Source organism: Ischnura elegans, chromosome 6 (assembly GCF_921293095.1).
Source record: "Ischnura elegans chromosome 6, ioIscEleg1.1, whole genome shotgun sequence".
NCBI classification, from domain to species: domain Eukaryota; kingdom Metazoa; phylum Arthropoda; class Insecta; order Odonata; family Coenagrionidae; genus Ischnura; species Ischnura elegans.
Genome location: NC_060251.1, coordinates 32,542,978 through 32,569,887, shown reverse-complemented (window position 1 = coordinate 32,569,887; position 26,910 = coordinate 32,542,978). Strand labels below are relative to the sequence as shown.

Genomic DNA, 26,910 nt, shown 5'->3' with positions numbered 1-26,910 from the left:
TTACCACAATAAATACAAAAATATTATTTTGGCCAGCTTTTACGAAGAAAGTTAATTAGTTTATCTGACAGTATAAATGCAGCTACAAATTAACTTTGAGGTGCGCACTTTTCAGCAGGCCTGAATTGAGTAAGAGTTTATTTCAAACTTAATAAGTTAGTATCGACTTTGGCTTGTGCATTTAAAGAATTCCATGAAAACGGTTATGTTAATGAGGCTTTCATTTTTTTATTGAAAAAGCTTGTGGTTGTTACGAAAATAAATGAGATGAGTTCTATCCATATTTATTATTTTTTGTTCTTGCTCTGTTTCCGGGAGGGTTAACATTCATGATGGTGGCATCTTCTTTTTCAGTGATAAAATTTATTTAATTTCATTTTTTAATGAAGTACCTTAGGCAATAGGATGTGGCGGAGTAATTTCTTGACGAAGTGTATTGTATCACCTTTCTACCTTTTATATTATTTTTATATTGCAATCGAGATTTAATTATCTCGACTCCTTTCATCTGAGAAAAGGGTGTATCATTTCCATTAACGTTCAATGAGGCTATAATGACATTCGACACAATAAGAGAAAATTGTTAAAAAGTTACTCTGAACCATTTAACTGCCGGAATTCAGTCTTCACTATCATCACTACTTATTTCGGAGTACATGAAATATTTCCGTACAGCATTCCCAGCTATAGCTCGAATTATGGATTTTTTTCCTTCTTTTTATTAATTTTTTGTAGTATTTTCTCCTTTATTATAAACCTTTGCCATTCCAGAAGTTATTGATTTTATGTTGGTTACTCGTTTAGAGTTTTTTTATATTTGACGTTCTGCAACAGCTTTTTATGAAGAAATTTTCGTGATTTTTGTTTTTAGTTCTATATTACTTCATGTTTTTCTTTTCGCGGGGATATTATCGATTATACACTGACGTTTTTCTTATTGCTTTCATCGGTGTACGTCATTAAAGTGCAGCAGGGATTCAAGACGTAAAATGTATAAATATATTTATTTCGTCGCAATGCTTCACTATTATCGTCATTTGCTGAAGGCCAAGGATGTAACGACTATTTTGGCACTAACTGTTCGTTTCAGTTTCATGCAATGATGAAATCCTATCTTCTCCTCATTCTACTTCTTTGCATTACTAATGTGTGATTTGTTACACACTCCCTGTTTCTGTGATGTAGCATGATTTTATATTACAGGCAAAATATTTAAACAGTTAATAATTTATGATTCAAAACATTATCGGTGCATCTTTACAAGCAAAAAATTTATTCCTATGAAGTGTGGAAATTAACCGAATTTAATTAAGTGCTGTTTAATTATGGCTAACTCCTCGACGTCTATACAGGAAGGGTTGAGGTTCATCACTTTGTGATGTCTTAATAAAAGCAACTTTCTTTGCTTTTAAGGGAAGACATTTTCTTGAGAAAAACTCAAGTCACTAAGAGTTCCTCCTCTAGTTCCTCACTTCCAATGGCATTTCGCTCGACAATATTCTCATTAACACTGAGCGTGCCGTAAGCAGTAAATAAGAAACTGGGAAAAGTACCTAGGCTAGGAGTTGTAATTAGAGGATATAATGTTTTGTGTAGTTGGGTCGGAAGCGTAATGGGACAGGATCAAGTGTAGGGGAGCTTCTGCTGTTAGACATAAACTAGTGGACGAGTCCCGGTGATAAAATAACGACACACAGTTGCTAGGTTCTAGTTGAATTCCATGGTCTTAATCGCAGAGCAGATGGGAGGTACCGGACGGGTGCTTTCGGATAAAAAGTTTGCGACGGGTTGTTTGTGGAACTTCTTTTCCAGCACTAAGCCGGGAAACATAAATAGCTGAACCTTCTTTCTAATAGTACCTTACGCACAGTGGCGTAAAAAGTTAACACAAAGCTCATAGGCGTCTGAAATGCGGCCAGTTCAGGAACTACTTGAAGACTTGAAATCCCCACGCATAAAGTAAGTAGAGTGCTACAAACCATTCCAATCTGTATGCAAGGACTAAATAAAATACGGAAAACGCCAAAAACGTAAAATATTTCTTTAACATCGAATTAACGTTAGTTCCTTGATAAAAATGGAACATATAAATATTTAAAATGATTTATGCACATTTTGAAGGGAAATTTAAAAACGGATCGAATAAACGCAAGCCTAAAACTAAATTCACTCAATCATTTGCTGAATATAAGACAAGCGTCTTCAAAAAGTTCCTTAGTTGGCTGCAATCAGAAGCCGATGAGTTTTGCGTAAATTGTTTCCCGCCACTATACTTCTCTCGTTTTATGTTTTTTTTTTTAATTCAGAGCATCTTTTAATGTATCACTTATTAGGAATCATGTAAGGCTAGTGTGAATAGTGCTTGGATGATTATTTATGATACCCGGGTTAAAACCTAGGCCATAGCTTCCGGCACCCCAAACGATACTCATCGGAAATAGAGATGTAACAATGAAAGGAGGCCGTCCTACCGCCAATGCCTGAAATTCACTCGCCTACGGCTAAGTCTAGGGTCAACTCTACCCTCACCTGTTTAAAAAAGGAACCATTTTAATAGTAAATAATTATTGTTAGGCATTTATAATTTGTGACTTGTATACGACTAGTATCCATGGCTCTTAATAAATAAAATATTGGCTATATAATTGCTTATTATTAATTAAATAACCAATATTTAGCGCGCTTGTATACACTTAACTTCACAAAGAAATGAAATTAAAAGTCTACGAAGGAATTTTGCCACTCATCTATCTATTTTTCTTTCATGAAAGTTTGTTATTAATTATGACAAAGAATCCCATTCATCACCTTAGTTTTTTAACGCTGGCCACGTCCTATGGATATGTGACCTGTTGATACTGATATTACATACACTTATATGTGGGTAAGGAGATTACCCATGTCTTTATCACTCACTCAGAGCTTCATCCCAAGGCTATTTTGAATAGGTGAATATAATACTCAGTTTCTAGTCTCTACTAAACATTGGTCGATTGAAGTTCACACATTTTGAGTAAGAGTGCGTTCATTTTGCCTGACCACATAGCAAACACTACGAGCGTTTTGTTTCCGATCTTTTAGTGCGCTTAATCCATTATTTCAACCTAAAATCTCATAGCAAATATAAAGAAATGCGTTATCTGTGGTATGGCAGGAACCAACAGCAGATGCCCATATTAAAACCCCCAAGTTCGCTTAAATCATGAAAAATAATGAAACAAGTGAAAGTTATATTTTTGATGGTGTTAACTCAAATCTAATTACTCCTTCTTCGTGAGTTATAAGAAAATGTAATTTAATTTAAGATCGAAATAAACAGCATTTAAATCTACCCTTGGAATTAGCCATTTAGAACAGTCAGAGCCATCAAGTAAACTCGAAATGATCCATTTCAGTCCTGTTAGCATACTTAAAAGACAAATTTTCTTGTTTATATTTAGTCTGAGGCCGTAAATATCCGCTCAGTTCCCAAGCGCTGTCACCTCTCTGCCGCCACGTTCCCGGCCAAGGACGCAGCGCCAAAAGGGTGCAACCCTTACATCAAAACCTTTAACAAATAGTGAATTAGGTGTAACTCTCATAGTGAACCCTCAAGGAATACTATTGACCCCCATAAAAATATGAGGAAAGGGTGGGTTTTGTGGCTAGTGTGCTGGTTCCCCACCAATGCGCTCCGGGTGATAATCGTGGTGGTAGCGAAGATTTATCACAGAGTGCCTGATTCCTGCTTGCATGCTTTGTAGAGGGAACTTATTTGTAACACGCTGTCAGTCAGATGGAGTGTAAAGCCGTTGTCCCGTTGGCGCCTTCATTAAGAGCCTATCACCGATGATGGTTTTCTTTCCACCCCTCCCTCATGGTATCAAATGACCTTAGAAGTCGGTCGCCGCCTCCAAATACCATACCATACCGGGTAAACTGTTCACGGGCTTCCCACCGGGTTAATTCTTTCATAACGGTCAACGTTTCAAGCTCTGTCTCGGCGCTCATTATCCAAAGATGGGCTTAAACCTTGGCCGTCATGAAAGAATTAACCCGGTTGGAATCCCGAGAAAAGTTTACCCACATAATTCGCTGGGAAAGCGTCAAATCATATTTAATCATACCATACCGATAAATATTACAAATATGCCACAATTATTACAAAAGAGGATCCACAAGTCGTCCTCTATATGTGTTGTCACCCACCGCGCATTGAAATGAGTTTACAGAAGTCACCACTCGCGTCGCTGACGGACCAAATGATCCGAGTTTCTCGGGGAAATAAGGTATAAATAGGACTGCTAACCGAAATTCATACAGGGGAACCCGGGGCGGAACGCGGTTAGCGATTTTTAAGTACGAAAAAAAGCGGCAATAACTCTATCTAGTTCAGATTTGTGTTGCTTACCTTATAAGCAAAACCAATCTAGACTAGATATAGTTATAACCGCTAGCGGAGCAACTTTTTTCGCACTTAAAAAAATGGCTTACTCCGTTCCCCTCCGCCACCTAAATTCGCCCCGAGTTCGCCTACATAGATGTGTTGCATCAAATTCATAACTATTCATTGCTGTTCCTCGCAATTACGAACATTATACTGCAAAATATTGGAAAAAAGTGGAGCGAATTTCACTCGTCACCGTAGACAATTTTGAAAACCAATTAAAATGCGACCGAAGTGGCAACAGAAATCAGTGTTCTATGTTATGGCATTGGGCCACCTCTATCCATTCCCTGTGCTCCCTTCACGCACACCGATTTTGGATGGCTAGTATAAAATCTCCCGATATTTTATTGGTGGAGCACTACTAGCACACATGCCGGGATCTAACCGGTCAGACTATAACTTGCTTGGTTGCCGTTTCGGCGCTGGTGATCTGAAGTGGCAATGGACTGCCGGTAACCTGGATAGGCAAGTGAAACGAAACGAAAATATTTTGTTTCGACCCAGAGGGAAACAAAAATAAGAGGACTTAGTTTAGTTTCGCTCCCGCACGAAATTAAAATCACCAAGAAGTTTAGTTTCGACCCGGGACGAAACTTCACTCCCTGTAACGAAACTAAATTAATCGAAACTCCGCTGCTGATATTTAGTTTTCGATTCCAGAAGTAGAGTGGGGGGGAGAATGGGAGAATAGTTACGACCCATTACGTTTGGCATACGTGCAAAGATGTTCAAACCTCGAGCTTAAAAACCGAATGGCCAGTTTTCGTTCACCGTTCTCCTGGTAGTGGTTAAAATATGATTTTCCCATGCATCTTACGCTGGCAGGCCGAACCTTTACTTCATTCAACCATACTTGGCACTCGGTGTGTGGGTCAAAACTAAACCGATCGAAAGTGAAGCACGTGGTCCCTGCGGTGCGAAACGTAACCAACGTTTCGTTTTGTCCCAGAGTTATAGTTTGGTTTCGTCCCGAAGTAGATTTGACTCCGATTTCGTTTCAACCCTGAGTTTAGCCCGCAGGCTTTAAATCCATTTCGTTTCGTTTCTACATTTCGCTCCCGGGAATGAAAATATTGAAATTTCATAGGTTTTGACTTTCGTTTCGTTTTACTTGCCAATCCTGCTGCTAATCGACTTTTTATCGGTACCGGTTCGTGGTCGGTCAGTGCACTAGCCCCCATGCCATCCAATAGGGTGGTTTCCTATTATTTTTTTATTGCCTAAATCGAAAGGTTATTACTCCTGGAGTACGTATTTCACGCTTTTAGATTTTTAAATGACAATATCTATTTTTCGCGATTAAATGAAAAGTGAAAATTTACAAGCGCGTGAAAACGCGACGCGCAAGTAGGAATGATGGGAAATCTCTCCGTACGTCGTATTTCTGGTTCCCCCTCCGCCCGGTGAGGTGACCTTGAGGCGAGGCTTAGCGCTGATACGTCGCAGGCTGCCAGCGGGTAGCCTAGTGCCCTGCCGCCTGGTAGCGCTTGGCTTAAATAAGGATTATTAATACCTTATCAAACGAGGAAAACTTTCCGACCTTAGCCAGTTTTAATAAGTGATTTTTAAGACATGTTTCCCTGAGATCTGTGACTCATGCATGCATTGGTAACCTCAGACGATGTATAACTCCTATCTTCTCCTATAGAAACTAGGTCCCTGTGACGTCACGTGGAGTGGCATCGCATGGGCGCCAATCTGGCCCTTTTCAAATGAGGATAAAAATGGACCATTGCCATTTGTCTAAACCGGCATTTATAAAACGAAATAATTTGTATATTATGAATACGCTAATGGTGGGTAACGAATAGCAGTTATTGCCTTTTGTTTTCTTTGATGAAGGAAACTACCCTATTATTCACTGTTGGAAGGTGGACGGCCCATATTTTACCAGCCATCCAAATTCGGTGTGTCCTAGAGGTCTAAAAGGCCTTGCTTCCGGCTTTGCATCTATAGATATATTATTTTTATGTGGCAGGTTGTCATTTATCTGGCTGCAATACGTCTATGATTGCGCCTTGGACTGGCGGAGTGAGAGAGTAGAGAGGGCGAAGATGGGGATGGTAGAAGCCTTGATTTGCGTCAAGATGAGCATTCGTGCATCTCATCAAGTCTAAATGGAATGGAGGATTCGTGGAAGTCGAACTCATTTCTTGCGAAATCTCGATCGATTGAGACGCATGCCGGAGCAATATCCGCCACAATCCCGCCTCGCCCTCTGCACCCTTTCCCTCTGTCTTCGATAAAACTGGGTCAAGCGTTTCCAAGTCTTCTTCATTGGTGATAGGGAATATTTTTAAAAACACGACAGACCTATTTCGTTCGCACGTGTAGATTTTCGGGTGCACTGGCTTTGAATTTAAATCCAATTCCGTGAAGATTTAAAGCATCGTCTCGGCTTGATGCCAGACTTCTGGGATCGTTTGGTAACCGCATAATGGACTTTCTTGGTGACAGAGTTCAATTAGTTCGTTACGAATGTAAAGGATAGATCTATCATATTTCACTATCGTGGAAAATAATACTATAGATTTAAAGAGAGCCTATCGCAAAATTTTGGGATGATAGATTTATTGATCTTATGTTTATTTTATGTTATATTTATTGATCTTACAATATGGTATGCAGTGAAATAACAGAATTTACAAACAAAAAGTGATAGATTTTTTAGAAAAAATAATCAAATCGAACGAAAGAAAATGTACCAAATACGTTTTAGTCACTTAAGGCAAAATATTTGACTCGTTATTTTCCAAAGGATTTATTTTTTTTAATCAGTAGAGACATTTCCGCAAAAGTGTTGCTTTCTTTAGAAGCATTTTGGCTATAAGCCGACAGATATGATGGGTGAAAAAAAAACTTAAAATAAGTACGGTTTTGCTTCTATCGCGAATTTTATTGCAATTATGCAAGCATAAATACTTCATATTTGGTGATATGGGAAAAATTCCACTATAATGGAAATCAAACTATGGACCATTGGCTTTCCGACCCAGTGCGCTGACCAAACTCTAGTGGCCGCATTTGGTACTAATTCCAGTGACCATTGTCGCGGAGTTATCTCATAGTAACCTTTCCCCTTAAGCTATCCAGGTTCCTTAACTCTCATGGCAATACAAATATAGCAATATAAACACGTTTTATATTGAACCTCGGTACCATTGCTACGGATATTGGGTATTTTTAAAGCATTTCCAACTGTATTGTACCTGAATCAGTTACTTGTGTACCTTTAATTGAATATTTTTATCATATTTTTTATTATTTTGGATATAGCAGGAAGGATATTCCGAGTTTAAAAACGCTCCCGAGAAGTCCGAAAATCAAAACAAATGATCAGTCACGTAATTTATTTTTATTGCCCTGACTAAAGTACATTCAAGTGCATCAAACTTCCTTTAGAACTGCTTTCATCGCTTGCTATGGTCTATGTTAGGTATGCGACATTATCAACTGATATTTAGTTGCGGAATATTCAAATTTACCCATTAAGCCGCCAAGCAGGAAATGTATTCTTTTATCGAGCCAAGAGAGAAGGGAACTCGAGTTTCAAGTTGTCTTCTAGGTTTTGCCCGAAGCGTAAGAGAGAGTTTGATGCTGAAAAGGTCATTTCATGTGATGTACAACATTGTGAATAAAATAAAAATATGTAACATTAATGTGGATTTGTCTGGAATAAGGAGAATTGAGGCCTAGAGTTAAAAATTCTTTCGTGGGTTGCAATGCTATAATCTAATGAACGAAAATTAATTAACATTTCTAGGTATAGCGCAGTCGTAATGTACACTTACCAGTATAAATATAATCTTCGTAGTACATTCACGGAAGTGAAATTTGTATGGGCGTTAGATATTTTTGGTCAAACAACGATATCAAACCCGAGGGTGTCTAACTTTCCGAGAAAGGCAAATCATATTTAATTATCTTAGTGCTCCATTAATTCTATTTCAGTGGTCTTTTATTTTTTAAATGTAACTGGCGATTATGCCTTTGAATGCATCATATACATGGATTTAAAAGTTACTAGAATATGATCATAATACAAACATACATTTACTTCATTATTATATTTTTTGATTCAAGCTTAACGATTTACGCTAGCGTTAAACCCATCGCCCTAGCTTTCGAAAAAGCGTACGTCATACGAATGGCCCCTTCGGGTAAGCTATCATACGTCGCTATAGTAAAATAAATTGTAATTAACAGGACAGGAATGGAACTACGAAATATTGTTCGCAGTGATTTTTAACTGGTTCCCTTATCTCGTTTTCGTTTTTCCGGGGTAAGCTTTCAAGAATAATGGTACTGACCAATCATATTCCAATGACAGTTAGCGTGAAAAAAAGTTGTGATTTTGACTACATCAATCTTAAATACCTCTAATAATGATGGGATAGTCTTAAAATTTATTTTTCTCCGACGGATTTCATGGAGTCGAATTACCGGTGAAAGTAAAGTAAATTTACATTTCATTTTTTGAAAAATAGCCGATTAAGACATTTGAAAAGTGCAGTGGCTCTGGAAGCCTACGGTCCATGGTTTGATTTCCGGTGCAAGATAATCTTTTTATATGACAAGAGAAGGAATATTTTACGCCGTTCTCATGATTTTAATTATTAAAGTATTCTACCGACAAAGATAGGATTCCAAGGAGTACTTAAGAAGCATTAAGGCAGCATTCCTTCATAGAGTTCCCTCTTCAATTCACAAAAAGGCGTACTCGCTTTCATTCTATCTGAAAATCCTATTCTCTTCCTTCCTCTCCTTCGTCTACCCAACATTCTACTCTCTAAAACTACTTTCAACATCCCCTCCCCGGTTCAATTATGGTTAAGAAATAAATTTCTTCAAAATAGTGCTTGATTCTGAAATTTTCGCATCGAAAATGGAAGCAGTGACGCCAATTAATTTTGCTGCGGTGAAAACAGGAGGAGTGGTGAAAAACAATTTCGCCTCCTCGGGATAGATGGCCCCCTCGCCGCGGTGTTTACTCAATTTACAGCGTCGTGCCTGCGCAGGACAGTTTCGACGTCTGGAGGATGAGGAGAGGAAGGGAAAAAAAGCTTTAACGATTCCCTGAAGCGAGCCAATTGCGGTCGTTTTTAGAGGCGGCAAGGACACCGCGGGAAAGCAATAAAAAGAGCACCAGATGTTACGTCGCGGTCGCTATTTGTGAGCGACGAACAAAAAAAGTCATGTGTGCGTATGCTCCTGTTACCACCCGCAACATAAGTGTACTTCCTCGCCATCGGGGATTGCAAAGATATTGCGCGGAGGTTGCTACTACAGTACGTTGTAAATGCTACTTCCTTCAGAAACTTCCGGTTTCATTGAATCGTATTGCTGCTATTATAAGATTGGCAAACTGCAACCCTCCCAATAGCCCTAGTTCCTTCAGTTTCCTGATTATTTTTTCATTGTGTCCTTTCTTATTTGTCTAAATACTCCATTATCTCACCACGACTTATATCTTACGTATTAATTAATAATCAAGAAATCACTCTCCAATCGCAATCTCAAGTAATTATTATGAAATTTCCACCGAAGAAGACCAAGAGAATGGTACATGGCATTGGCAAAAAAGAAAAAAGGAGCTAGAATCTAAGGAATGTAACTAGAGAAAAGGTGAAATAGAGAGCTAAGGATGTCGATTATTTTTTTGGAATCACATTACCATCAGTGACATTACATTAAAATCAGAAACTGTGCGAGAAATTCGCAGAGAAAAAATCATTCGCCTTGACAAGGGTACGAACCCGGATCCCCCGACTTCCGGTCGAGTGCTTTGGCCAGTTAAGCAACCAAGGCGTCATTCCATCTGTGGATATTTGTGGACACAACCGGACTGTACTGTTGGCTCAAAATGATGTGTCGCTGTAATTTGCAAATTTATATCTGGACTTCAATGCATGACATAATAATAAATAATACGTCCTTCTAAAGAACATTTTATTCTCAATTCATATTTAGTTTTTGTTATTCGGAAAATTAAAAAATGTAGACACGCGAGTGCAATAAATGACTCTGCGCACCATAAAATTAGCCGTTTTGTCAACTTCATGAACTTTGTAACTCAGCCAAGGGAAAACTACTACGTCCACAACGTTCATCTTCCACAATAAGTTGCAAACATTAGTGTAGATTAATAAAATACATTTAGCTTATTTTTAGAACACATATTTTGTTGCAAGATAACAAGGTGCAAGATGTCCGAAAAATCTACAAGGAAGAAATCATTCGCCTTCACCAGGATACGGACCCTGATCCCCCGATTTTCGGTCGAGTGCTTTAGCCAGTTAAGCTACCAAGGCGTCATTCCTCTCTGTGGATATTTGTGAACACAACAGGACTAGTTGTCATGAAACGCTTAGCATATGGTGCCACAAGCGTTCCAAATCGTGCGCACGGCGCTACAGCCTGAGAGAAGGCCCGGACTTGGAGCACATAGATGTGTTCGATTTTGACTAATTTTAAGTATACCGGGACTAGCCACGGTAATTAATTTTACGGGAGTCACCCGCAATGCACCTAATCAATGCGAATGCTTTCTCTTTGTGGATTTTTCGCACAATTTGTCAATTGCGGGTATAAATAATATTATAAATTAAAAGATTGAGGATCGGATTGGTGTGGTGGCTAGAGTGTTGGCTTCCCACCCGGTGGGCCCGGGTTCAAATCCAGGCAGCGGCAATGAATTTTCAGAGACTGCCCGATCCCTGCTTGAATGTTGTGTGGAGGACATTTCAAGCGCAACACTCCGGTCGTCGGATGGGACGTTAGGAGGTGGTCCCCTTGGCGCCTTTCGTTAAGAGCAGGCTAATGCCGACGCCAGCTTTCTCTCCACCCTTCCTTACCTACCCTTCCCTCATGGCGCAAATGACCTCAGCCTGTCGGTCGCCTCCTCCACATACCATACCATACCAATTAAAAAAAATTAAAAACGTTTTTCTTGCTAACTAAAAAGAAGAAAATAAATTTCTCTGTCCATTTCTGAGTCTCGATATGAATTATTACTCAAATGGTGACTTACTTTATGACAATCATTACGGCAAAATTTCATTTAGTATTTGCAATAGGTGACATTACTCTTGAAAATCTTCACCCGTAGGCCACTTCTCATCTCTATATATATTTTTATGTCTTATTCTGTCTTCTTAACATACCCCATTCTAGCATGCCCGACCAAACCTTACACCCTTTTATGCCCAAGTAGGTCAATTTGACCCAATATGACTAAGGATACATATTTAACTCAAAACCTATAATTTCTTTCCCAGATTTTTTATTCATATGGTTTAAAAAGCACTTGGGAAGGAAGGAGGAAATTTAGTACGATGAAAACAATAAAATGTAAATTTTCCAATAATTCCTAAGGAATTATGAGAAACTAATTTTCACAAATGTGTGAAAATCAATCTCTTTTTCTTTGAAGGATTAGGGAGCTACAATGAATCTCAATCGCTCGAGCGGGCGCGCTGACGTATAAAGTACGTCAATCTTCGAAAACCAAGGGTTTCAAAATTGTGAGTACATTCTTGTCTAGAATGGTCTCGTGTATTCTTGCAATGTACTTTGACTGTCTAGAGTGCGAGTTTTCAAATCTCGAAGTATTGCAGCTAATTTATTTCTAGATCGGCAAGAGGAACCGACTCCCGTGGCGTACAAAGTACGCCTCGGGACCGGCCTGACAAAGTACGCCTCGGGATTGACCTCGTGATTTGCTTTTCTTTTACCACCTGCACCACCTGTTTACCTTTATATCTGTATCACCTATAAATGTAAAAGGTTGAACTAATTTCTATAAACAAAGATAAATTTTAACGAAAATCGAGTGTTAACATATAAATGCATAGGTATATCGTGGAGAAAATACGCAAAGCACCCGGTCGTGTAAAAATATCAGGCGCGCCCGCTCGAGGGTTAAAATTCGATTCCTATAGTATCTACGAAATACATGAACCTATCCTCTAAATGGACATCAAATCCGATTCCGACATTTCGTTTTCGATTCTACCAACACTGATTCTGGCGATTCTGATGCCATAGGCTCCAATAAATAAATATATCATTTAAATCCAGGCAACAAGACAACCACGTAAAAAATCATTAATCTGTGAAAGAATCAGTTAACAAGAGCATCACCATATATCATCATCATGTAATTAAAATGCAATTGCTAATTTTCAAAATCAAATTTACGTATCTTTAACGTCACTACCGGACTACGGCATGAAAGAAACGGCCATTACACTGACTCGAATCTGTTTTGTTTTAACGACTACTAGGAGTGAAAATTCAAGTACTTTTGGTAGCGCAGTCATATACGGTTGAGGATCTTAAATCCGGAGAGGCTGGGACCAAAGGGTTTCTGGATTTCTGGTCTTCTGCGCAAAAGTTCTACATTTTGTTAATTAATTAATTTTAAGATGCATTTAGGCTATTGTGCTCGATATTTGAGATCCCTACGTGTCCCTGCCCAGGTTGTTAGCGTGTGTTCATAGCGTGTGCTAACTTCCTACTCGTCACAGAACAAGGCTCGGGGATTGGTACCACAAGGTCGCAAGTCTAAACACTATGCAGAGTAATTTTCAAACCTTCCGGATTTCTGGTTTTCTGGGTTTTATTGATTCCGGATTTGAGGTCCTCAACTGTATAAATTTGAGGTACTATTGGAATCGGACACGAATTTTAACTTTGGTAAATACTCGTTTTCGATTCCAATTCTTTGCATAGAATCGAGTAATCGAAGAATCGAATCGACCCATCACTAGTACCTATAAAATGAAAATGCTTCGGCGGTCTAAGGGAGGATGCGTGCGCGGATCCGGGACCGGTGATTCAAATCAGATTCCGCCGTCCGCATTTCCCTCCTGCCAGCGGTGGGGGCGACATCGCTTCCGCGGTAAGAAGCGCTCCGCTCCATCGGAAATGGTCCCGCCGGCGAAGGAGTCCCACACTCCCCGGAAATGAATGTCGCTCTGGCCCCAAGCTTCAATCGTCGTCTCACTTCGATCCACAGTGCTCTCTACCATCGCCAGGCCACCGTCGGTGAAGATGGCCTTGCCATGATGAGATGTGTCCCCAGTGATGATGATATCCTAAAATATTATGTCAGGACTATCGTGATTTTTCAATCATCAATCGTAATGTAATTCTTCCCTTGGTCTTCACTGATAATGCCCTGAACTTTTCTGTCCGGGTAATCGTACTTCATAGATATCATTCATTCGCAAAAAATTATCAACTATTTGATCGCACATAAAAGACATTTAAAATTATCACAAATATATTTTAATCAACAATCATATTTTAATAAATAAAAATAAAAATTATTGTTGGCATTTCTAAAGTTAGCATATCGAAAATTATTCTTTCTTTGAAGGAAATCCCTTCCGGTCAAAAAAAAAAGTCTTCAATGATTTTGTTCTGAAATATTCTGTCGAAGGTAAAGTTGACGTTCATTAGCAAAAAATCATTTGAGCGCATAAAAGGCATTGGAAATTGTCTACAAATAATTTTAATCGACATTGACAATAATATTTTAAGAAATTAATTGAAAATACATTGGTGGTTTTTCTAAACTTACTCTATCGAAAAGTAATTCGTTGAAGGAAATTCCTCCCGGTCAAAAAATATAGGCATAATGAAAAGTAAAGAAAGCTTTGTGATTCCACTTTTTCCATTTTCCACATCCAAGTTTTCTTTACTTTTCATTAGGTCAAGTAGATTCTATAGAGTCACGCCTGAAAAAATTAATTATAAAAAAATAAAGGTTCCTTTCCGCTCCTTCAAAGTGAAAAGGATAAATGCAGCAATTCTAATAATAAAATCAGCAGTTACAAATCGTAATAAGAATTGAAAATCCCGCTGGGGCGTGGAATTCATTCAGACTTTAGGAGGTGTAGGAGTGAGTATCGTAGAAATTAGGGATTGTATTAATATTCTATGGATGTCTACGGCGAATCGATCAATATATGGACAACACCGGGTGTATAATATTTTTTCATCTACCGACACAATTTTCTTTTTGTTGGCTAAAAGACACTACCAAGGAAATCAACCATGTCTTTACCATAGACCTATTTTTACCACCTGGGTATGTGCGTAGTAGGTAACTAGGATTTGTACGAAGTTCCATGACTTTTTCAGTCACTACTTTGTGGAAATACTATCATGAGTACATATTAATTACATTTAGAGTGATGATGCTCAAAATCATGGAAGTCATGGATATATGAATCAATAATAACCGTGAAGTATTGATAATAATTTTAAATATTTTTTTAAAACTTTGCCATAATTTCTTATAGGTCGTAAAAATAAGATATAAAAATACACCTTTATCATCGTGGACCTTTACGGTCTAAAGAATTTTTCAGAAATAGAAATTTAGCTTGCTTTCACTATTAGAAAACTATGATAATAAATATAATACATTCCGAATAACTTCAACAGACTCATCAAATGAACAAAAAATAATAATTAGTATTTTCCAAATTGCAGTGACAGCTTCCACTCAATATATAACTAGACTTGAAACAAGAATAAAAGTGGTTATTTGTTGAACATCAATCAATTTCCGATCACAGCTGGACCGGAAAACACAATTTCCGCAGCTTCTTCGTCTTTCGCCTTGAGTTTGAGGCGCGCCTCGAAGTTTTCGGTTGGGGCGGGCACAGTATCCGGCCGGACTCTGTGTGAGACAGTCTGGATGACTGATTCGGGTGACTCGGCCGTCCACTTGACCGCTGCCCACGGGTATGACAGACGCCTTCGGCTGCCAACGCTGCGCCCACCGCCTTGGTCCACGGACGACCTCCGATCCTCCTTCTTGCTCCTCCCCTTTGTCGCCTCCCTAGAAGAATAAGCAATAATAATAGTAATAAAATCAAGTGAATAATAAAATCATGTGAATTTATAAAAATTAAGCACATTTAAGGCATTGAATATTTAAATACCTTATAGCGGCGCTGATTAGCTGCTCATCAATTATTTGCGCAAGTATTCCTTTATACATAGCAGGAACATCTTCGGGAGGCAAGCCTTGCGTTCTACTGTCCTTCAGAGTCAACTCCAGCCTTTCCAAGGACACTGACCAATCCCCTGTATTGAGCTGTGGGGAAAATTTGTAGTACTTAGTATGTTAAAATAAAGGTGATGAAGAAATCTGGAACAGATACCCACAGACCAATGAAACAGATGACCATAAAGCACAAGTAATATCAGTTCACCTACATAAAAAAGAGAAAACATCTTTTTTCAGCTCTTCCTGATAACGTTCCCAGCAGAATAAACGAAACTTTAAGCCGAAGAAAGATCTGAGGTCTTCCCGGCGTATGATGATGTTGAAGTTGTTTCGGGTTTCCCACCGGATGAGGTTTTCCATCTCTGCTGACGTTTCTATGGCCGTGTCGTCCAGCGTCATCAGGGCTTTGCTAAGCCCTGACGACGATGGAATGGATAGCAAAGCCCTGATGACGATGGACGACAATCGAAACGTCGGCAGAGATGGAGAACCTCATCCGGTGGGAAACCCGAAAAAACTTCAACATCGAAACTTTAAACCGCCGAAATTCTCTACGGAGTATGCCCAGTGGGGTAGCCAGGGATTTAGTTCGGAGGGGGGAGGTCCAAAATCGGGGGAAAATATTTGAAAAACAGGGTTCAAAATAGAGGCTTTTAAACTAATTTTAATACTTTTCTTAATAGAGAAAACTTTATTTTTCATAGAAATATTTAGTACATTCATGGTTTTTCAATATTTTTGTTTTTTTTTTATTTTATGAAGCAAAGTCATAGCATTTTCATATATTTCGGGGTGGTCCGGACCCCCCGGGAACTCCCCCTCGGCTGCGCCACTGACTGTGTGCCTTTGGTCATTACTATTTTATCTAATCACGCTGAAAATCTGAGGATGAAATATAAAATTTTGCTTTTAACGTATCATATATGATGCCGAGCCAAGGGATACTAGGCATGAGATTTCTAGACAGAGTTAGGTAGAGATTTCGGTAGAAGAAAAATTCAAAAACTAAGTGGCCAAGAGATACGATTGAGTCTCTGTGCTGTGCTGGCATCGAGTGGAAAATCAAAGGTGCTACTAAAAATCTAGTGAATCTCGTTTGTTTTCTTTTCCTGATTTCTGAACCTAACAAAACAAAATCACTTGAACCCATTGGCTTCACACTGAATTATATAAATATCGTACAGTCGAAGTAAGAAAACGGTCTGATAATATTTGAATCCTTTCATATGAAGTTTGCTCCCTGACTGGATGAGATAATTGAAATGTTTTTGTACATTTGAATCCACCATATTGACTGTACGAGTATGTCCTTTTTTGATCCAGCGAGCATAGCTTGTCAGTCACGAGAGAGCGTTCGTTCAGGATTACCCGTGCCGTCGTTCCACCTTCAAATTGCCGAGATAAAATCTTTCAAAGTGCACCGGGTGCTTTCCGATCAACGGTTAAAGGAAATAAATGGATAGACATGAGAATCACTTGAAGGTAAAAAGAAGTATATCATTCACGCCAGTGACTTAGGGCTTACGTCACCTCCCTTAGTTAGGAAGCAATTTTCCGAGTTTCCTGCCTTTAAAATGGTGGTCGTCGCTATTTTATCTTCAGCATTAAATACTATATGGATGCTATAAAGGGGGAGATCCTCAAAGAAAAATTCATTGTCTTTGTTTTGGATTCGAAACGGAATGATTCAATTTTTGCCAATGTGTATACTTCCACCAATTATGCTAACAAGTTCCCCTTCTCTTGAAGTAAAACCCATCGGAACGCGCGGATCCTTACTTGATGCCGTGCCAGTATGCGTAAATATTCCCCTGCAAAAATTTCGCAATATGTGCTTGATTTTATGGTAGAGAAAATAATGTATGTGACTGGAAGAGGAGTGGAAGGAAATGGTAGCACTCATGTACTCCTAAAAAACGATGGAGCCACCGTTCTATGTGACCCATGATATGTGAAATCACTTTGTAAATACACTTCGTTGGTTTCGTCAGATGGCCTATCCTCTAAATAGTTATCATTTTCGTCATTTTATAAGTTGGTAAATCTGGTTGACCCAAAGTCTAAGCTTATGGAAGTAAGCTTCAATGATAGTTTTATACTTTCATGTTGTCACGGCTCACTCGCAATTATTTCGTTGTACGATTTTTAGTTGAAATAATGTATAAATAGAGACTAAATTTTCTTTACTTTAACATTATTTGTGCAAACATAGCTCTAAAATTAAAATGTATTTGTAAGAGCTTTATTTATATATCTCACCCTTGTCATAATTGATGACCAAGAATAACGGAACAACATTTTTTCTTGAATTCTAGCCAAACATACGGTAGGTAACTTGGTGACCTGCTCTCACGTAGGGTATGTTGAAAGTTCGCTTGATCGCGACGTTTTTGTCATTTGGAATTGTCGGGACGCTTGACATTTTATCCTAAAACTGGGTAGCAGGTGGTGAAAAATGACCCTAGTTGTCAACCCAAAAAATAAAACACCCTCGATGTCCCCTGGGGTTGATCGTTGAAACAACTGCGCTGTATCTCAGCGATGGATGGTTTGTTCCTGGTCTATCTCCCTCCTTGTATTCGGCGCGGAAAAATTAATATCCGGTGACACTAAACGTGTAGTAGTGGCTCCGCTCCTGGAACATGCGGCCATTCCCCTTGCTTTCTCGGATTTTTCGAGAAGAAATACAGGTTAAAAAAATAACATTTTTCAGGCAGATATTTCCGCTACTGAGCTTTCCTTTTTTTGTAATTCCACTCCGCGTTCGAAACACCTGCATTCCCTCGTTCATACCACGGACCCCAAACCGATGAATGCGAGGTGAGGTACCGTATTGATTTTGCCTAGTTTTGCGTCGGTGCCTCAGAAATTGGCGTTTTTTCGTGAATATTTTGATGCGAACGTTTAAGACTGTCTAAAGAGGTCGGAGATTATTGGATAAGGTCAGTCCTAGACAAGTGAAAATACCCTGATTTTATGCGAGGACATTGTAAAACGGTATTTACATATTTTATCATTCGTATATTCATAATATTGTTCATGCCATGTTTGGCATAAATTTTGTGCATGATCATTAGGTTTTTACACTATTTCTGGAGTATTGTTGCATTAAAATCTGGTGTATTTTGTATATACTACCAGATGTACTCTATATTTGAGAGAGGATATTTCATGTATCACATTACAAAATCAGCATAGGTTGGCTAAATCTTAGTAACCGAAAAAAATATCTACTCGGTGCTCTTATTTTTAATATTTTTAGAGAGAGAATCCTTAATTATCTCCGGGAAATTTTTATGAACAGATCAGTCAGCACTCAGATATCATCCCGCAAAAAGGACTATTTACGTAATCCTACTCAACGTACAACTGCCTACCAGAAATCATTTCAAGTTACGACTTCAAGTCATATGTTTTTAAAACTTCTTTGAAATTCGGAATAAAATTATTTGCCTTGTATATGATCTGAAAAAAACATATATCAGGCAAGGCAAATAGTTTTTCATATATGCCATTTTCCCACATCATGCACTTGCGGGTGACTCTGTAAGGGCACACATCGGGCTAGTAAGCCGTTATCTTTATTAATAATTGAGCCACTAGTACTTGGAGGATGTGAGCGAGGCTTGAATTACTCGAAAAATTCAGAACAGATATCTTTGAGAGCGACACGGAGAGCATTATCGTGGAACATCACAATGTCTTTAGGTCGGATGGAATCGATAAAATAAGGGAGATATTTTTCAAAAAGGATAAGTTTATGAATTTCTTTTCCCCATGCAATAATGGACTTATATTAGTGATAGGTGGGATTCACTAGTCAGAGATCTCCAACGCGCCCGGTTTCATTGTAAAAGGCACCTGTCCTAACATCTTCCGCCACATGCCCATTATGGCGGCTTGCGAAGTGCATCTAGACAATGAATTTCGTCATTCCATGGTGAAACGAGGTAATAGACATGGTAGAACAAAAGAAAAACACTAAATATTGTTCCACAAACCTTTTTAATGCTGTTCATAAGTTTCAACGGCTATAACGCCATATCTGTCTCGATCATGACGCTGTAGCCTTGGAAACTGTCAGTCGACACCATTAAAAATAGTTTTTGGAACAGATCTTTGTGTATTTCTGCTATTCTACCATGAATAGTGTGGGTATAAATGAAAGGCCTCAGGATATTCTGCCGTTATCTTCCCTAATGATAACCCAGTCATATTTTACACAGTGACAAGTAGTTGTCTATTCCTAACTTATTTATTCCAATCGATCCAGTTGGAAAATGGGTGAAAATAGCTTTATGTGCCGAAACCTTGGTTGGTTGGAATCAATGCGGAAAGTGAATTGGATGGATGAGGCAGATACTTTGTGGAGATCCATTATGAGATATGAAGTGAAACACTTTGCACTTTCCATATAAAAATTTATTACACTAGAGTCGACATGTTTCGCAGTCTTGATAATGTCATGTGTCGAAATGATAATGTCGAAACATGTCGAAACATGTCGACTCTAGTGCAATACATTTTTATGTGGAAAGTGCAAATTGTTTCACTTCATATCTCCTTCAATGCGGAAAGTGACAAGTACTCACAAAACCAGGTTGTACCGAACGATGGCTATCTGAGCCGAAACGCGTCGTACGCAGTAATGAATTGTGGAGAAGTGCAACTACCTTTCGTTTCAATATGTCGAACTTCCACTATATCACGCCTGAATCAATTGAGCATTTCAGTATACTAAATATGAAACATTTCCACCGAATTACGCCGTAATCTGCCTGTTTTAAGAACCCTTTGGTTACAACTGCGAGCATATGGGATCCGGGGCAGAACGACTTAATCCATGAACAATATAAAATTCAACGGAGAGCTATGCGATTATTCAAAAACGTTGAGGTACTTCAGCGAAATCGGATGAAGTCAAATGTTCTCGGGCTTCCTATTATTTACACAAACGAGACGATAAAAAATTTAAACAAAAGAAAACATTATTAGGAATGAAATGTGAATTCAATTTTGCTCCTCAGCACAATGCGAACGTCAAAACGGATTTGTTAATGGTATTTACAGTTGTCAACTTGACTAGTTTCAACACTGTTTCCAAACTTTGTACACTGACCTAGTGACGACACTTTTGACTACACATTTACAATATAAGTGGTTAACTCTAAATAAATATAGGGGAATCCGGGGCGGAACGGGATGGCGGGTCGGAACAGGGTAAACGATTTAACTATATCTCGTTCAGATTGGTGTTTCTTATAAGTTAAGCAAAAACAAACTTGACTAGTTATAGTTATTTCCACTTTTTTTGTAAACTTTTGCCTTTTAATTTATAAACAAAATATGTGTTATATGTACGTAAAAGCCGGTAAACTGAATATTTTTGCGTAATTTAGACTAATTCTGTGTAGTGGTTTTCGTTTTGTGATGTTGGTACCAGGGATTCCCAGCCGCCTGGCCAGTTTCAGGTAGTTTTTCACAAATACCTTTTTTATTTTATCATGGGCTTAAACTTTTCCGTACATATTTTTATTTTCGACAAAAGATTTCTTCTAATGGATGCTGTATCAACAACATCTCGATACAAACAGCTTCGTTGGTAGAAAAAAACCGTATTTCTCCATAAGAGCCCATGTAAAATTATCCTAAATGTACCTTCAAATATCTCAAAAACGGCATCCTTTTTTTCTTTGGATCGTTTAAATTGCGTCTTAATTAATCTTTCAAAGATCATGTGGTCTTATTTTCATCAAAATCTAGTTATTCTTACCGAGACACTCTAACTAACGTACCTTGAGCGAATTAGGCTAGGAGCCGCTAGAGACTCTGAGACTGCGCGCCAGGCTTAGATTACTTGAAAAATTGGAATAGATATCTTTAAAAGCAACGCGGAGAGCATCATCTTGGAGAACCACTTTATTTCCAGGTCCTACAAAAGCGATAAATTGAGAGAGACATTTTGCCGAACGGATAGTAATGGGAATTCGTTTTTCCTCCGAATAATAAGGGGCTTTAGTAAATGTTAGTCGTAATTTTGTCTGAGCATTTATTTTCCTTTATGTACACGGCTGGTATTCTAACACCCCCCAGCCACGCGCCTTTATGGGCGGGGTAGTATGTAGATGTAGATTTCCATATGCCGAACTTCCACTATATCTCGCTTGAATCAGTTGAACTTTTGATCATGCCAAATATCAAATATTTCCACCAAATTACGGTGGAGACTGTATCCTTAAATAACCCTTTGGTTACGACCTGTGGTTTCTTCTGGCGCAAACTTTTCTCGGGAGGAGCTGATTTTTACGTATTCAGCCATTCAGGCCATCCTTCACCTCCTTCAGAAATCCCGACGCATTTTGAGAGGGTCCCTAAGGCCTTCCAACACCCCCTGCCACTTCTCCTCCTTCCTTTCTCGACCGCCGCCGTCTTTTTCCGTAATTCTTTCCTCCTCCGGAGCTTTCAGAAGCGGAGGAAATCCATTTAGGAGCCTCTTCTTCCCCCCCAACTCCTCCAATTTTGTTCTCAATTATTAAATCACCTTCACTTCTTCCCTTCCTCCCCTCTCCGTCGAGTGAACACATGCGGCTTCCTTCGGTCCCCTTCATCTTGATATCGATTCATTCAAGAATTTCCATGGACGCAGCCTTTTAGACAATTTGCCTACTTCGCCTACGCGCTACCTACTCATAGAGCCCTATTGCCGAGAACCGCTGGAAGAGGGTCTGGACACTTGATGCGGAAAAGGAAGACAATTATTCAAGAATAAGCAAGGTATATAGCGAATAAATAAGATAGGCAACTCATGAGACTCGGCAACCTACAGTTCGCGAGTCTCATGAGAGTCTTACGACGTCAAATTGCGGCTATTTCAATTTAAAATTGCGGCCTTCAGATGCGCAAAAATAATAGTTTTATTATTTTACTTTTATTAACTCAAAAAATATTGTAGGCAGGATAAAAAGCTATGAACGTCGGAAGGAGAAAGGATAATGCGGCTCTATAGTAAAGATATTGTTGGTAGTCAAATTAAAGCACAGTCAAAATTTAGATGGGCAGCTGGTTACATAGCATTTGGCTCTTCCGTCTCAAAAGGTTTCCGACTTCTGGTCTAGGAGTGATATAAAATGCGATTTGGACAAATTACGAAAGGTTCCGTCGGAATTACCCTTGGTATTTCAATAGGAAAAAATGTTTGACTCTTTAATAGTGCACATTTTTTGCAAAAAATAATCGGGATTACGCTGTGGACCTTCGTTCAAAGAAGCAATGGTAAAGAAAAACAATGTTGTAATTAATTGTTATGGGAAAAATACATGGCAGTCGTGGGACTGCCGTTGGAAGTGAAAAATTTTTATTTTAAAAATTTGGACGTTGACTAATGTTAAAAAAATGCACAAGAAGCCTATGCTACTAACTGAATTAGGAATATAAACTCGGAGAAGCCAAGTTACTAGCCGATATTCAAGAAAATATTTTTATAACTATTGCTATGAAAAAATCGACTATTGTCAACAGTAAACATAGCGATCCTTTCTGCTTCAGAATATATTTTCATACATGAGGAACGAGCAAATTCAAAACTCTTTTTCTCTTTATTTCCCTCACCTTCGTTAACAGCGAGGCGGTGGCGATTTTGAGGTGACGGTCACGGGAATTCTGAGTTTTTTACCAATCTGAATAAAGTGCATAACGCGCCATAAGACTTATTCACTTCAAAAATTTTTCTCCACGAGTTTCCTTTTATATATTTCTACATTATATAATCGTAACATTTCACATTCATGAATTAATTTTATGGCACAACAGTCCAATAAGCTACTCAAATTGAACGTATAAAAATAAATTGATTTATATTGTACTAACCTTCACTATTCTTGTATCGAGTACACTCTGCTGCACGAGTATGGATTGGTGACGGTGATGCGAGTCTAATGGTTTGTACCCCTCCACAAGTACTGTGTATATAGCGAGTATACCGTGTATATGCAGAATATACACAATTATACATATATGTAGTAGCGGTGAAGATGACGCGAGTCCAATGTCTTTTACCCATCTACAAAAGTGCTCTATACGTATGTGTAGTAGCGGTAATGGTGACGGTGTCGCGAGTGCAATGTCTTTTACCCATCTACAATAGTGCTCAACGCGCCATTACGAAGTTTTCATTTCAAAATTTACGTCGAGCAAGAATCGAACAATTGGTCATCCAATTTCGGCACGACACATTGCCATTATTGACGTATTACTAGGGTATGATGCCTTGCATCATGAATTCAATAATAATTTTTATAATGTATCTAACACTGTGTCTCGGCCTAAATTTACCAGACCAATAAGAAAAAAAACTCCATTGTAAAAAACCACTCATCATGATAATACTTGAAGAATTATATGTTAGGTGTTTTGATCATCAATGCTGATGAAATTAAGGTGTTCGTAATAATCTCTTGATTGAGGTGAAATTCGTGTGAAATGAAATGAAAAATTAACATGCAAAAAAAGGCAATTAAGTGGGAAGAGCATGAGTTAGATGCTGCACGCGAGAAGAAAAAAAGAATAAAGAGGCCATGTTTTTTGCAGAAATTTTGAAGATTTGGATGATGATGAATGCAATGCTTACATTATATCTGTACATGCGTGTTGCCAATGTGTTCATATGCTATACTGAACTCAGTGCTAACCTTTAAAAGCAGGGCCTCCAGCTCTGTCTCTTGGGCTCGCGATAGTCTTTTATCGCGTGGTAATCTTGTCCTCTTTGAAGAGAGCCAGCCGTAGTCCGGACCTCGGGTCTGCTCCAACTTTTCAAGATCCTTCATGTGCAAGTCAATTTGGTGAAGAACCTTCAGTCGGAGAGAATTTACATGACTCTGCTTGTCAAGTTTACCTTGTACAATGTAAGTGCCGAATTTACTGTCGCATCATTTCCTTTTTTTTTGTTTTTAAGGCATTCTTTTTATTTTCTGCGTGTGTATTTTTGGACAAATAAATATAGAGCGGTGTATTTTAAGTAAGAAGGTGCTCCGACGTTTAGTAATTCAAGCGTGCGAATCATTGGTGCACCCAAGATGTATAAATCACACTAAAATATCGCTAAGAAGTGATGCATCATGCGTGATCCTTTGGGATACAGAATTGATAATGATTGCGATTTGTGAATTTCTTGCTCATTTTTCGCCACAAGGATTGTGCATTGTGTATTACCCGTAAATTGCGTTTGAAAACCAAAATTTTAATATTGATATATTGTCACAGCGATGCATCTATGAGTCTAGGGAATACTTCGACTTCTGGTTTAATATATTATCAAAAAATCTGCTCATCATCATAATATTTTCTTGATTTATATGAAAAATATTCTTGTAATGAGAGTCAAATCAAGGTGGTTACTAAGTATAAATGAGAGAACGTTGTTTATATGCTTGTACATTTCTACAAGCATTGATATGAGGGGGATTTGGACGGTTATGATTCAATTCGATATTATTTAAAGGATTTAATACGTATGATTTAACTGCGTACATCGGGATTCCGCATCCAATGCATTCTCATAACGAACCAGTGGAGTAAAAAAGGTCCTTGCAAACACGGTACTATTTTGGTTTTCCGTTTTAAGAATCCAAATAACTCACATCCTACATTTTATGGATAGCTAAAATTTTGTGAGCAATGTATCCATCACAAGACTAACTTGCAAAAACCTAGTAAGCTTGCGAATTGAACCTCATTGATAATGTAAACACAGATGTGTGATCACTTAGTAAATGTCATTTACTTTTGGCCGCAATAAGATTTTGAAAAATTACAATAAAAATAATGCCTCAAAGTTTAGTGACATAATGATGCAAGATAGGCAAAAAAGTCAGCAATAACTAAGTAGGAGTTGGTTAAGAGCAAACGAGAAATAACATATGCGTTAAGGAGATAAAAAATGTAGTTAAAGAGCTCATATTTTATGAATGTTTCTTGAGAAACATTTTAGAAGTAACAATTTAAGGCATACTGGTTGCGATGACTTAGGACGCATTGCGACGGGATTCAGAATTTTAAAAAAATGAGATTAAGTAAGAAGTCAGCTTAAATAAAAATTTTACGGCAGGTGGTATTCCACTCAATTTAATTTTAAGAAGAAAATAGCGGCATATATATTTTTGGAACGATTACTCCTATTTCGTATGGAATACTTTTGAACATACCTCTGAAATTGCTTCCTTTAACAGTGCATTCTTATTCCTCTCCATTTCAACTTCCGGCTTTTCTTCTTCCGCGTTCCGCTGTAAATATTTCAAACACACTCTCTGGTCTAAGTACGGTAGCACACATTAAATTTAACTGCCTCTAGCGCCCGTGGAGGACGAGGAAGTCCCTAAACCATAACCGTCAACGTTGATTTTAAAGCCTCAGTTAGGCATCTAATGTTAAATTCACGTGATGTTATTTGCCGATCGATCGAGGTAACGATAGTTTCCCCTGAGAACACAAGGCTTACTATGTTTTCAGAATTTGCTTTTTTTTATGGAATAAGATTGAGCTTTGTGCTCCTGCCATCAGTAGCTCTCCCGCAGTTCTATCGAAAAACTGACAAAAGCAAAGAAGTGAATTGTCGCATTGATATCACTTGTTTCCTAGCAACAGTAATTGAGCCTTCTGTCGAGGTTTGTGATTTCATTTGGTGGCCCGATTGATCCAATGGTGAGATAAAGGGACGTAGGAAGTAATTCAGTCATTGGGAGTTAAGATACCTGTAAAGCAAATCATGTACGGAAAAAGCGGCTCTAGGACATTATCTCTTCCTTTCGGTGGGTAATTTCAATTTATTTACGTAATGATACAAGGAAATCGAAAGTAAAATTACTCCCACCACTGTTGTTCCAATCTCGACCTGGGATTAGCTTTCGGCGTAAATTTTGGCATTCAGCCGTAGACTACGAGAGATACAGTGTAGATGGGATTGTATTTACGCACTTTTATAGAATTAGTTCTAAATTTGTCTAGCATTATTACTTACCTTCGTATTTAATCAAGAAACCATAAATGTTTTGCTTCGATATCAACTCAATACTTTTAGGTTATTTGAAGTATTTGTATCAGGAGTATAATTGATTTACGGGCATATGAGACACTTATTTAATGCGTAATAAATGAAAGATCACACTATATAAGACTGGAAGCAATGAACTTGTGGAAACGGAATAATGTGATGAAATTGACCCATTAAGAGCGATTTAATGACTTAAATTTTAAATAATCTTAAATTCATCCGTGGATATCATCTTGGTTTCCAAAATATATACATTCATTCTTCTGAAGGTCGTAATTGTAGAACGAAGTAAATGAAACGCAGAATGAACTCATAAATAAATAAGAGAATCTCCTTTTGTGTAGGATAAGTTCGCTTTTTTTCTAGTTTTCATATTTCCTTCCCTATTTCGTGGCAAATAGGATTTTATTG

The 26,910-nt window shown here is 38.3% G+C and overlaps 1 protein-coding gene across 1 annotated transcript; it reads right to left on the bottom strand.

Annotated features, from left to right (window-relative positions):
• Positions 1–14,886: 14,886 nt before the first annotated feature.
• Positions 14,887–26,009, bottom strand: LOC124160693. Its single transcript, XM_046536669.1, has 4 exons — positions 25,655–26,009; positions 24,143–24,301; positions 15,388–15,542; positions 14,887–15,284 (listed from the first exon to the last, which is right to left on the bottom strand). Exons 1-4 carry the CDS (start codon positions 25,697–25,699, stop codon positions 15,002–15,004), a joined length of 642 nt encoding a protein of 213 aa, XP_046392625.1. The 5' UTR covers positions 25,700–26,009; the 3' UTR covers positions 14,887–15,001.
• Between the last annotated feature and the right edge of the window lie 901 nt (positions 26,010–26,910).